The sequence below is a fragment of the Ambystoma mexicanum genome, chromosome 14, assembly GCF_040938575.1.
Source record: "Ambystoma mexicanum isolate Mex_15411 chromosome 14, UKY_AmexF1_1, whole genome shotgun sequence".
NCBI classification, from domain to species: Eukaryota; Metazoa; Chordata; class Amphibia; order Caudata; family Ambystomatidae; genus Ambystoma; species Ambystoma mexicanum.
This window is the reverse complement of record NC_090940.1, coordinates 203009313-203023610: the sequence shown is the minus strand read 5'-3', so window position 1 is coordinate 203023610 and position 14298 is coordinate 203009313. Positions and strand designations below refer to the sequence as shown.

Genomic DNA, 14298 nt, shown 5'->3' with positions numbered 1-14298 from the left:
TATTAAGAAGACATTTCTTTTTCCAAAAGTGCGGCCTACTTCCCATTTATTTTCCCATAGACAAACAAGGTACATTTTTTGCCAAAGCACAGAGTCCAAACCGCTGGACAGATTTGGACCAGGTTCAAAACAACTTGGGCACAAAGGTTTGACTCGCGATCCATGCATGGTTTGGGGTTATTTAAAATATTTGACTTTAACGCCCCTGTAACAAAGGTTTTTGCACTGAATTTGCTAGGTTGTTCTTAGGGCAACTGAAGTATAATGTCCCTTTACCAACGTTTTCTCACTGAATTTGATAGGTTTTTAGTAGGGCACTGTAACCAGAACCTTCCTTTAGCATAGTTTTTTCAGTAAAGGGGATAGGTTTTTAGTGGCGCAACTTAACCATAACGTCCCTTTAACAATGTTTTTTGTTAGTGAATATATATATTACAAATGTATATCTTCTTGGAGGAAACTGCTACACATAAATGATTCAAATTAATTCACCTATGAGGAACAACGTGTTCTCTCCATATTTTATATCCAGGTATAACACGTCATAAACATAGAAGAACAAGTTACTCACCAACTGGTAACGTTCTTTCGATTGGATGTTCCTCCAACGTATTCCTCATCTTAGATGAATTTCATCCAGCTTTAGCTGCTTCGGAAAATGTTTTCGGTAGAGGGCGCCTGTGCGTCGATGTCGTCGAGTCGAGGGTCCCTCGAAGGCCTCCGTCGAGGGTGACGTCATCAGGTATACAAGTAGCACACGCGGCGCCCATTGACCTCAGTTCTGTTTTTCCCCCTCACTCTTGTTCTACTGTGTAGATTGTGCCGGTAGTCAGGCGTTAGCCTTGCGAGAGTTGAAGTGGCAATAACCCTGAAAAAACAAAATATTCTACAGAGGGGTAGGTTGGGAGGGCGATGAGGAATACGTTGGAGGAACATCCAATCGAAAGAACGTTACCAGTAGGTAAGTAACTTGTTCTTCGAGTGGATTGTGTCCTCCAATCTATTCCTCATCTTAGATAGACTCCCAAAGCAGTATGGACAATTCTCTGGAGGAGGGAGTAGATTTTTTGATACCCTTAAATGGCTGAATATAGTACTGCTTTACCAAAATTCAGCTCTTTAGATTGGGAAGCATCCAGACTATAGAATTTTGAAAAAGTATGCAGCGAAGACCAAGTTGCTGCTTCACAAATGGACTTTATGGGAACACCTCTTTGAAGGGCTGTCGAAGAGGCGATACCTCTGGTGGAATGGGCCCTTAAGCCTTCTGGTGGGTCTTTCTCCACTAATCTATAGCATTCTGAAATGCAAAGCACAATCCAACGTGATATGGTTTGTTTCGACACCGATTGACCCAATTTCCTTCCGGTGTAGCTAATGAAAAGTTGATTATCCACTCTAAGCTTGGAAAGCCTAGAAATGTAAAAGCTTAGAGCTCTTTTCGGATCCAACCTGTGCAATCTTTCCTCTTCCTTACAAAACCTCCATGAGGTGGAGGATAGAATGCGGGTAGAACAATCTTTTGATTCAAATGAAAATCGGACACAACTGTAGGTAAAAATGAGGGTTTAACCCTTAATACCACTCTGTCCCTATGGAACACAGTATAGGGTGGCCCAGAAGACATTGCCTGCAATTCGCTCACTCTTCTTGCAGATGTTAAAGCAACTAGGAAAGCGGTTTTCCATGTCAGTAATCTTAATGGACAAGTGTGCAAGGGTTCAAAAGGGGCACACATTAAGAATTTTAGAACCAGATTAAGATCCCAAATTGGTACTTGGAAAGGGTAAGGAGGAAACACATTGGTGAGTCCTTTTAAGAATTGTACTACTAAATGAATTTTGAAATAGGAGCATTCTTCTGACGAGCACTTGAAGATGGAAAGCGCTGCAAGATAACCTTTAATGGTCCCAACATTTAGACCTCTATGTGCTAGGGACAAGAGGAAGGACAGTACTTCCGGGATAGAACATAGAAAAGGATCAACATTCTTTTCTCTGCACCAGTTGCAAAACTCTTTCCAACGGCATAGAGGTTTTGTTGCTGGTCTTCTTGACGAAAATAACACCTCCACGACGTCATCTGGAAGGTCCCAATCCTTGTATCTCAGCCTTTCAGATACCAAGCGTCAAGGTTGAGAATCTTGACCTCTGGATGGAGAACCTGACCATCATAAGGACGGAATTACATGGTTCTATTATGTTGGAATACCTGAGGAAGGGCACTTTACCACAAGGACTAGTCATTAGAAACGAACCCAGGTTATTCTTAGACAACAAGAACTTTATCCTACAATGGAGGTATATCGTGAATAAATGCGGTAGGGATTGGGTGATCCTTATCGACACTGCATCCGAAACGACTGAGAAAATCCTAGTAGACCTTAAAACTTTGGAAGAGGCAATACAAAAACTGGTTCCTCTAGACACCTACAAAAAAAGACTTGACACTATTATCAGAAATGTCTGCCTTCAAGGAAAGTACCCTAACGGGTCCGTAGGATGAATAAAGACAACACATTTTTTGCATGAAAAAGCGTTTAAATACACACAAGACAACTACTTTCAGACTATGGCAACAGGAAACTCTCCACAAGGCGGACAGAAAAAAGTTCAATTTTGGAACTCTTCATTTAGCTCCAGTAATGGCAGCTCAAATGGAGACCCGACCCCCAGACAAGGCCAATCCAACCGCTGCCCTAGAAATTATAAAAACAACTACCGAGGGAAAAACAACTCTAATCGCGGCACCTTCCAAAATAAAGGCAGAACTCAGCCAACTGCACAGCCTTTTTTAGAGAGCAACCCAGAGGACTGGGACCTGGAGCCACGTATCACCTGGAGCATGCAAGCATTATGATGAATCTCTCCGAATACACACCAACAGAAGATGAGATTAAGGTCATTGAGAAGGGGTTGGGATTTGTACCCACCAATAAACATGACCCCTTCAACTTTAGACAAGAATTTTTCACCTTCATGAGAAAAATCCATCTTTTTCAATTTTTCCAAGGCATTGACTCGGACTCCAAGCTACATAACAAATCCACATTCTGTGTCCCCAGTCAAGCACAGACCGCAGAGGCCAAAGTATTCCAGAAATGTGTACTCCACGATCTAGAACAATTGGAAAAGAAGACCAAAAACAAAATGACATTCATGAGCATGAGTACACGTGAAAAAAACGCAATGAGAGATCTCCTTACGAATGAAAAAATTGTTATCCGAAAGGACAATTATCGGCATCTTGACCGTGACCCCAATGACAAACTTAAGGAACTCATTGGGCTAAAAGTTGAAAAAGCCAAACAAAGGGAGTGGATTACACCAAAGGAAGCGGACTTCCCTATCAAAACCAAACCAGGAATCCCCCAGTTTTATACTTTGCCCACGATCCACAAGTCTTTGTCCAAACTGCCTGGTAGACCGATCGGGTCAGGTGTGGAATCAGTACTTGAACCCCTGTCTAGGTTCACGGATACATTTCTTCAACCTCCAATTCGAAAGATGGAATCATACATACAAGATACCACCCAAATTATCAAACTAGTGGAAGGCCTCCCTTTTGACACTGACACAGAAATCCTCCTGGGTTTAGATGTGGTGGCCCTATACACCAGCATCCCACAGAAAGAATCCATTGAGATGCTTGAAGAAAAACTCCTGAATGACCATAAAGTAGGCAAAACCCCAATTTCTTTCATCCTTTGGTGCGCCGAGATGAGTTTACAAGAAAAGTACGTTCATTTTGACGGTGACTTTTACCAACAGATCCAGGGGACGGCAATGGGGGCTACACTAGCACCCAGCATTGCCAATCTATATATGGAATTCTTTGAGCTATCTAAGATTTTTCATATCACTAACCCTTTCCTGAAGAATATCACAAAATGGAAAAGATACATTGACAACATTTTCGCATTTGGAAGGTTACACCAACAGAACTCCAAGATTTTCTTACCTGGATCAACATCCAAAATAGGTTTCTACAATTTACCTCTAACTCGAGTAAAGAAGAACTGAACTTTTTGGACATCACAATAACAGTAGAATTACAGTCCAAAACATTGTATGCTAAACCATACAACAAACCAACTGGCAGAAACTCAATGCTCCACTACGAGAGCTTTCACCCAAAACACGTGTGGGACAACCTACCACTCAGACAGTTTTTGAGATTGAAAAGAAATAGCTCTACCAAAGAGGATTTCCTAGTGACAGAAAAGAACATGAAAAACAACTTGGAATTGAGGGGCTATCCCAAACAAATAACCACACAAACTCTAAAAAGGGCAAAATATAATCATCGAGAATCTCTTTTAGAATACAAAGAACATAGCTCCCGGAAAAATCAAGACACTAAACTAGTGTTCGTGAACACTTACAGCGATATGTCGAACAAAATTAAGAAGATCATCTTAAAAGAATTGGTCTGTATTAAATAAAAGCGAGCCCCCGGTCCCGAGACCTGTGGTAGCATTTAAACGCAGCAAAAATATCAAAGACCACATCACCCGGAACGACATCACGCCAAGCATCCAACAACAAAGAAGCCTTACGGAAATATGGAATATGCCTCCAATAACAGGCCATTTTCCAAGCAGTCACTGCATCTCCTGCAACTCGACGAAACGAAGCACAGAAGTTGATTTAGGTCTATGCTCGCCTTGGAAACAAATTAAACACACAAACTGCAACACAATCATAGTTATTTATGCCATCTGGTGCCCATGCAAGAAGTTCTACATTGGGAAGACCGTCAGGAAGGTCAAACTGAGAATCGGGGAGCACAAGAGTTGCTTAAGAAACAGAACTCAAATGCCCCATTGGTCGATCATTGGATTGAATTTGGGCATGGAGCCGAGGATGTGAAATGGACAGTTCTATACAAACTGACACCTAGTCCAAATACCAACAGAGACAAATGTTTGCTTTTTCTCAAAGAACAACAAATCATCTTTTTAACCAAGAGTGCGATCTCAGGGCTTAATGACAATATTGATTGGCTAAATATTTGATCACAGAACTAATTCAACTCGATCAGGGTACACTGTTTAACACCATATGGATTAGTCCTCAAACACCAATTACTCCGCAAAGAGATGCAACAAAATGACCCCTCTCCCATTTGAAGAGCGCTCCAAACACACACAGAACATTGAACACCCCCAGTCCATTTATAATGAGGATATACAGCTAAACATACATGCATCTTGTCCTTACGGGGGCGTGCATTGTGTAGGGGGCTGACAACCAGACCTATATGTAATTAGTCTTCACTTTGGTACGTTAAGTATCCTGACCCTACCTTGGGCGGGTCTACTGTTCACCTGCGCCAGTACTTTAACAAGGACTTAGCAATGCCATCTCATATAGTCCGATTTTGCTTTCCCTCCCCTCTGCATTTCGCAACGAGGTAATCGGCATGTAAGGGTTAATGGATAAGCACCGCACCAGAATATTATGAAGGGCGGCACATGACCGACGACTGCAAGTACCGGTTGCATTACATCCACATAAACAACTCAGCATCACGTGGTAGTATGGGCTCCAATAGGAACCCACGAGTGCAAGTGTCGATCGCATTACATCTACCAATACAAACGTAACATCACGTGACATGATGGGCTCCTATTGGAACCCAACAGTTATGACGTCTTCTCGTATTTAAACAGACGTCGGGAACACGTGACACATACATCCTGGGCCACGCCCATGTTGAATCCAGAAGACGGCGCCATACCGAACAAGGACAAAATTACCCGAGGTAAGAACCAGACGCCTACAACTAGACGAACGCTCGCAGTCGTATTGCATCCTTCCACCTGCCAAATATACGGCTATCCGGGCCTTAGTCAGCTCGCTCTTCTCATTTCCTTCCCCCCTCTCTTTTTTGCTAGTTTCAAACACGCGGCAGACTCAGTAGTCGCGATTGCTTCCCGATCAGCAAGACGAGTTGCAGTTTTGCATAGATACGGCTCCCCGCCATTCAGCGGATTTTCCACTGTGTACACCGACACCCGGAGTAGGACTTTGGAACTTATACCTTGAAGGTAAAACTTGTCTGGCCTGACTAACATGGGCGTTTTTTTCCTCTCCTCCTCTCTGTGTCTGATGTGGGTATTCTATTGCCCTTTTTTGTCTTCTAGTATATACAGACAGCACAGCAGCTAATGGGGCAGATGACCTAGCCCCGCCCTTTAGCACCAAGAAGTGAAGATTTCACCTCTCTGCGCATTCATTCCCTATACAGTGTCCTTTGGTGGAATATATGAAGTGTCAACCTAAACCATCTAACAGATGGTAAGCCCTGTTTTTAGACATACCCGCAGTGAAGTTAGCGGCAACTGTGAAATTGTGAGAATTCATCTCCTGTTTTTGATAAAGGTTCCATTTGAGGAGTCTTTTGTTATTAAGTTTTGAGAAACTGTGTAGCCCACAGATCCTTGTGTGGTCCTTGCGTTGGCATTTAGTGTTTATTTAATTCACACTTATCTAATTGAGAAGCCTAATCTGGTTGGTTAGAAACTCGAAGCTGGTAATTGAGTTCTAGTGAGAATTGGGGTGACATTTGGATACATGTTCTGATTGTCCTTTTTTGTTTTCTTTTTTCCTTAGGTAACACGTGGACTGACATAGTTCTTTAATTGTGGATGTATCTGTAATAGAAATTACCTGTAGCAAATTTATTTCACGCTATTACTTGCATTTCTTTGTGGATAGTATTGAATTTTAAAGCACCCAATTGTTGGGTTGGCTTATTTCATCTATCTTAGCTCACAGCGCCTTAGGCGCCACACAGTGTATAAATTGACGACATAGACTTGACTATCTTGACAGCTCCCTGACGAATTTCCCCTCACTTGGTTTATACCCTTCTTTTTTGTTTGTTGGAAAGAAACATGTTGGATGATTTTGTGTTGAGATGGGTGTGTATGTAACATTTTGAATGAGAGAATGTAACGTTGTTTGAAAAAACCTTGTTTGTTTGGTTAAAACAGCTGCGTATTTGCACAAGCATAAGACACTTTATTTGAAAATAACTTAGACCTTAGAGGGCAGTTACCTTGACCAGCCCCTTACACCTACAAGACAGACTGTCTGCTCTATGTTTTGCACTGATGTCTTTTTATTGTTGAAGCTGAAGAACAGGAGAGGCAAAGTAGAGTGTAAGTAAACCACACTGCTCCTTTCTCCAGAATGATCTCCTGTCAGTACAATATTAACAGTGTACTGTGGTGTTCTTTGTTTTTTTTTTATTCGACTTTTGTACATCAATAAAAATCATATTTTTTTAGTCTGTTGACATTGCCTGTTAATTTAATGAAATAAGGGGCAGACTATCATCCAATTACATTGTTGGTCCAGAGGTTACATGTGCGAAATGGAATCAAGATGCCCGTTTGACCCCAATGTTGTTTACTAAAGGTTGTTGACCTTTTGAGGGTTGGTTGAATACAGGCTTTCTTTCCCTTTTACCTCCTTTTTGTGTTGTTGGAGAACCTGACCATCCATTTGTGAGAGAAGGTCCTCTCTCTGAGGAAGACGTACCGGGAGACAGATGGACATGTCTAGAAGGTCTGGGTACCACATTCTCCTGGCCCAATCCGGGGCAATTGGGATCATGCGGTTTCCGAACTGTCTCAGTCTCCTGATGACCCGAGGAATGATGGGAATCGGAGGGAACGTGTATAATAGTGGGAAGTTACACTCCACCACGAACGCGTCCCCTAGGGCTCCTCTCGGGGGAAATTCCCTTGAGCAATACCTTTCGCATTTCTGGTTCATTCCGGTCGCAAATAGGTCTACATGAGGGGTTCTGCAAAGGGCGAAGATCTCTTGAATTACTTCCTGAGTCAGTTCCCACTTCTGGCACACCGTGCTCTGCCTGCTCAGAGCGTCCGCCTTCATATTCTCCTCCCCAGCTAGATGAACTGCCATTAAGGAGATTCCTTCTTGAATTGCCCAATACCAGAGCTGCATTGCCTCTCTGCACAGAGGTAGTGACCCTATACCTCCTCTTTTGTTTAGATAATGCATGGCCACTGTGTTGTCCGTCATTATCAAGAAATGTTTTCCTCTGACAGATGGTAGAAAAGCCTTCAGCGCTAGTCTGATTGCTCTCAGCTCTAAAAGGTTGATGTGTAGTTTGGACTCCGATGGAGACCAGCGCCGCTAATTGTCAAATTGTTGGCATGAGCTCCCCATGAGTGAGGCGTCCATCACTACTGTAATCTCCGGCCATGGTTGCCAAAACTGCTCTCCTTTCAGGATATTCTCTGTGCAAGTCCACCACAGAAGAGCCTGCCGAACTTTGTCAGAATCTGAAGAAACTCCATCATTTGACCTGAGAACTGGGACCATGGAGTCTTTACAGCCCATTGAAGGGATCTCATCCTCAGGCGTGCCTCTGGCACTAGGAAGATGCAGGATGCCATGAGGCCGAGTAATCTTAAGAAGTCGTAGGCCTGGAGATTTTGGGCATTTTGGAATTTTGAAACCATCTGAAGAATGTCTTGAGCACTCGACATGGGAGGCGAGCTCTTTCCCAAGGATGTGTCTAATGCAGCCCCTATGTACTGGAGCTGTTGCGAAGGTGTTATTTGTGACTTCCTGAAATGGAGGGAGAAGCCCAATTTGTGGAGGAAGTGGCAGGTGACTTTCAGATGATCAAGTGCTTGTTTGGCAGAATGTGCCCTGATCAACCAATCATCCAGGTAGGGGTGGACGTGAATCCCTCCTCTCCTGAGGTGCGCTGCCACCACTATCATTAACTTGGTGAAGACCCTCGGGCGGAGGTCAATCCGAATGGCAGGACTCGAAACTGATAGTGCAAGTCGCCAACTACGAACTTCCGGTATTTTCTGTGCTTGAGATGAATTGGCACATGAAAATAAGCATCCTTGAGGTCCAATGACACCAACCAATCCTGAAGTTGCAGGGCCTGAAGGATCTGGGAAAGAGTAGCCATCTTGAACTTGTCCTTCCTGAGGAGCTTGTTCAAGCCTCTTAAGTCCAAGATGGGTCTCAGTCCGCCAGCCTTTTTGGGGATCAAAAAAAAATAAGGGTAGTACCATCCCTTGTTTCTCTCTGCTACAGGTACTGGTTCTATAGCACCTTTCTCCAGCAGGGATAGAACTTCCTGCTGCAGGAGCGGGTCTGAAAACTTCAAAAGGTGTCTCCCTGGTGGATTGCTTTGAGGTTGCGTTAGAAAAGGAAGGCAGTAACCTTGGGCTATTATTTCTAGAGCCCAAACATCTGAAGTAATGGCTCGCCATTCTTGCAGATGCTGTGACAGCCTGCTTCCCACTGGTGTCTTGTGATGCAAGTCCTCAAAGGGGTTTTGTGGCGGTTGCTGCAGCCGCTGATGGCAAAGACGCTGCAGATGGAGTTGTCTTTGCACGTTTTCCTTGTCCACCGCAAGTGGCCTTTTTCTGGCCCCTTTGACTGGCCATTCCTGGGCCTTTCCATATGAGGAGTAGTAACGATAGGATCGTCCCCTCCAAGATTGTACGGGCGCACGAAAAGGCTGAGGTTGCCTAATAGCAGCTTCTAAAGACTTGGCAGCTGCTTTTGAGGTCTGCAACCTCTCAAGGCTCTCATCAGCCTTGCTGCCAAAAAGGTGAGACCCGTCAAAAGGCATGTTCAGAAGACGGTTCTGCACGTCTGGTGCGAAACCAGACTTCCGTAACCATGCAAATCTGCCCATTACCGTGCTAGTTCCCATGGAACTGCTCACACTATCTGCAGTGTCCAATCCAGATTGAAGGGATTCCTGCATGGCCTCCTTTCCATCTCTAACAATGCTAGGAATCCTTCCCTTTCGTCCCCTTCTGGTATGTGCTCTGCCGCCTTTGCAATACACTCCCACAGAGTGTACGAAAACTTTGCCAAAGCACATGTGGAGTTGGCTGATTTTAACACCATACTCCCAGCTGAAAATACCTTGCGTGCCCAGCCATCCACACGCTTGTCGTCCCTGTTCTGAGGGATAGAAGGGTCCGCCATTTTATTTGAAGCTGTGGCTGCCTGGACCACCAGACTCTTGGGAGTGGGATGTTTAGACAGATAGCCGGGGTCGCTACTGGCAGGGCGGTATTTTGAAGTAAGGGATTTATTCACTGGAGGAATAGAATACGGAGTCTCCCAATTTTTGCCCACCCTATTCTACAAGGCTACATGGAAGGGTAGGATTGGATCTTCGGTGGGACCATGGTCCAATATATCGGTCAAATCATCCTGGATGAATTGGGTTGGTGGTCTAGTCCATCCTAAATAATCAACCACTTTTGTCATTAGCTGACGGTATGAGGGACTGGCATGCTCCCCTGGTTCTGGCCTGCCAAAATCTGTTTCAGGAGATGCATCAATGCCACTTGCATTATGTAAGGATTCCACCAGGTCCCACATCCTGCTTTCTTCAGAAATCAGGCATTCTGGGACATTTGGGTAACCATATTCCAGTCCAAAGGGTACATTCTCCTCATCAGATCTCTCCTGTTCCTCAAAAATTGAGGTCAGGGACTTGAAAAATTCCTTCCTAGGAAGAGGTTTAAAAACCTTTTCTGGGAGAGGTGGGAGAGGTGTGTCAGTGGAACCTGAAGGCATTACAGGCTTTGCAGCCTTCTCTTTTCCTTTTTCCGGTAGAGTTGGCTGAACTGGAGCCTTTGGAACCTTTGGTGCCGAGGGCTTCAGGGTCGACGTCGACAAAGGCGTTGATGGTGCCGACGAAATAGTGGTCGTCGACGGAGCCGGCTTCGAGGGCGTCGAGGCGCTCTTCGAAGATTTGCCCTTGGAGGTGCGTTGGGTTTTGGACGGCGTCTGTGACCTCGAGCGGTCGACTCGACTGGTCTTTATCGCTCGGCGTCCTGGAAGGTTTGAGCCTTTCTTCTTCGATCACCCGGGCTCGAGGACGCGCGAGTGTCGGAGCAATAACACTCCTGGCTGGCTTCCGAAGAAGGCGCGGACCGAGGCTTCACTTTCTCGAACACCTCCATCATTTTAACTCTGAATGCTTCCCACTCTTCGGAGGAAGAATGTTTTGTGGGGCATTTCATTCTTTTTGGGGATTCGTCCGAGGACGAGGTGGAGGGGGACCTGTGGCGTCTTTTCTTTGATTTTTTTGTTGAAGACGAGCGATGGGAATCGCTTCAGGACCTGGACCAATGCCTTTCGCGTCGAGGAGACTTCTTCTCACGAGACCTCGACTCGATGCTAGAGGCTTTCTGGTCGGATTTACGGCCTACATGTAGTTTTCCCTTCCTCTCTCGCAAGGCCTTCCCCATCATCGCCTGACACTTCATACAGGCCTCCATGTCGTGGCCTTCCCCGAGACACCACAGACATTCTCGGTGCGGGTCTGTGATAGACATTTTCGAACCACAAGATTTACATTTTTGAAAACAGATCGCTGGGTCGTGGTCGGCGTCGATGACGAGGACATATCGATATATATCAGTATTATTCACTGCGTCACAGAACTCGAGGCGCACCAAATCTCCGAAGCAACATGCACCACGGAAAAACAGAACTGAGGCCAACGGTGCCGTGCGTGCTACTTGTACACCCGATGACGTCACCCTCGACGGATGCCTTAGAGGGACCATCGACGCGACGACATCGACGCACGGGTGCCCTCTGCCGAAATTGTTTTCCGAAGCAGCTAAAGCTGGATGGAATACATCTAAGATGAGGAATACGTTGGAGGACACAATCCACTCGAAATATTTATTCATCAATATAATAAAAACAACACCCCGTAGATAATTGTAAAAATACATCCCATACAAAAATACATCACATGATCATAATGTGAAAGTGCTCAATGTGCAAAAAGTGCTATAAATTGTAAACATGACATCAACAAAGTGCAAATGCATAGTATTGACAAAGTGCAGATGCATAAGTGATACTTCCAAACCAGCGGACAAGATGGCTATAATGAAGGTACAATCACAGGGGATGGCATCAAGACATATAGCCATTATGGATTTGAATACATCACGCCAGCTTTACGTATTCTGCACTGGCTCACTGAAAAAAAGGGTTCATTTCAAAATATTGTGCATTGCGCATCATGCATGCCTAGGAGGAAGCCCTTCCTGTAACATTACACTCCCTCCAGAACACTTAGGTACAGCAATGCTGCACTAGTACTAGTCCCCATCTTTAACAAGAACCAGCAACGAGGACCCCCTTTTTCTCCGTTCTGTCCACAAATCTGTGTAACACCCTACCCAAACCTCTCTTCCTGGAAGTGAACACCTGACTTTCAGGAAACGGCTCAAGACTTGGCTTTTCGACCAACCACTTCGAAAGATATGAAAGAAAATAGCAACCATAAAATGACTGTATACCATAAACCTGAACTACTTTAAAACAAACAATTGTGAAACTCTTCTCGCTACCATCTGTGGGAATCCAATCTGATTAATGGCGACTCTGCTGCGGGACACTGGTTTGCACCCAAATCTCAGTGGCATCTACAACCAAGCACCAGGAAGCAACACCTTAACTCCCCTCTCCCCTCTCATCCCTCACCCCTTCCCCTTCTAAATCTCGTATTCTTTCACTACCCACACTCCTTCAGATGACTGACCAGGTCTAGTGCACTTAACAGACTTAGACCTTAACCATTGTCTTTCAACACCATTCTTTAAATGTGTGCACTTCACAATCTGAGGGCCGCCCACACGGCGAACCTGCCTAGTGCATAGAAACCACACACAACAGAGACTTTCGCATCAGGAAAACTGGTACCCCTGACTTACATTCATAAACGCTACAGGTTTCTGCATCTGCCTTTCTGCTACCCCACCAACACACCCTGCGCCCCGTTCTTACAGAGCCATGTGCCGCGAGGCCAAGGTTATAGGCAGAACGGGCGCTATATAAGACCACTCTACATGCCATTGCATATTGCATGTGCTAATAATTCTCCTTATCTCAAACATATTTGGATGCTGTTGGCGCATGGATCTCATTCCCGCTACACCGTGAGATGAATAAGTGTTTATTGTGCACAATGCAAATGTCTGTAAAGAAATTAAATTAATATACTTCAAACCCGTCTTTCTTTCTAATATCCCATGAAGTAGCAAATCTGCTATCGTTTTGGAAACTCAGCCGGCACATGAGAAGAGTCGACATCCTCCTACTAAAGAGCATATATCCTTTTTTACACATTTCGGCTTTTCGCAGCCTCTCATTGCCAAGCGCTCAAATCCAAGTGCTTAACACAAAACCCCCCTTAAAAGGAACAAGTACACTGGAAAACAAACATATAATTCAGCAGTGTAATTAAGATTGTTTGTTAGAACTTACCGGGAAGTGTATAAGCGGAACCGTCAAAAGAACAGCCAATAAAATGAACAGTCTCACAGTTACAATGAGGCCATCGTGTGGCAGGTATCTGCTGTATCCTTCAAGAAGTTCGGACTCCACTTTGTCTGAAAATAAATGGAAAATAAATGATGATATGCTGAGATGAACATAAAGTCTGAACCAGATAGGAGTCAGTCAGTGTGACCGTCGAAAACAGGACAATTGCTGATGTTTTACCAGGCTGCATCGAATGACTGCCTACATTAATTACACAAGAATTAGTTGGCCTACATCCAAAAGCAGTCAACATGCTGGGGATGAGTGGTCAAGTTTAAGAAAGGTCATGATTGGTGTCGTCATTTCATTCAGAGTTGAATGGTCTAGCCACAAACCCAGATGATCCGATTCTGGCTCCATGTGTTGTTACCACTGAATTTCTCATCGCTTAATGTTCCATTTATGATTGGTCACCGATTTCCAATTCAGTACAGCTCCAAAATATGGGGGGGGGGGGGAGATGGGAATTCCCTGCAGCACCCATAAAGCCCCAAGCATCTCCTAAAAACATTATCCCCTTTCCTCAACTTACTATCTGTACCTTGTGTCAGTTGTGACTATTAGGTGGTGGTAAACGCCACCTATAAGCCGAAACGATTGCATTAGGGTACAGCTAAAGAGAAATGGCATATGAGGAGGGACACAAAGCTTTTAGGCGTTTGGCTATTTACCCACCCATTGGCTGGCCATTGCCATTAGCATTACCCCATGGCCATTACCACCCATTTCTTGCCTCTCCCCACCCACCCAAAACACATCCTTCTAGGATCTCTTTGATGTAGTTTTATCAAGACATAACATCAAACTGTGTGTTCAAAGTGCTTGCCAGTTTTCCTTCAAAACAGTCTTCTGAGAGTTAATGACTTAATTGCAGCTGTAAATGTGCTGCAGGTATAATACAATTGTCTTAACCAGGTAT

At 44.5% G+C, this 14298-nt stretch overlaps 1 protein-coding gene across 1 annotated transcript in view; it reads right to left on the bottom strand.

The window, feature by feature from the left end:
- The window catches only part of SLC38A6 (solute carrier family 38 member 6), a 490235-nt gene that overhangs the window by 114454 nt on the left and 361483 nt on the right, over window positions 1-14298 (bottom strand). Inside the window, exon 13 of the mRNA XM_069638925.1 lies at window positions 13323-13447. Coding sequence (XP_069495026.1) covers window positions 13323-13447 — 125 coding nt within the window. The remainder of the gene's footprint in view (window positions 1-13322; window positions 13448-14298) is intronic.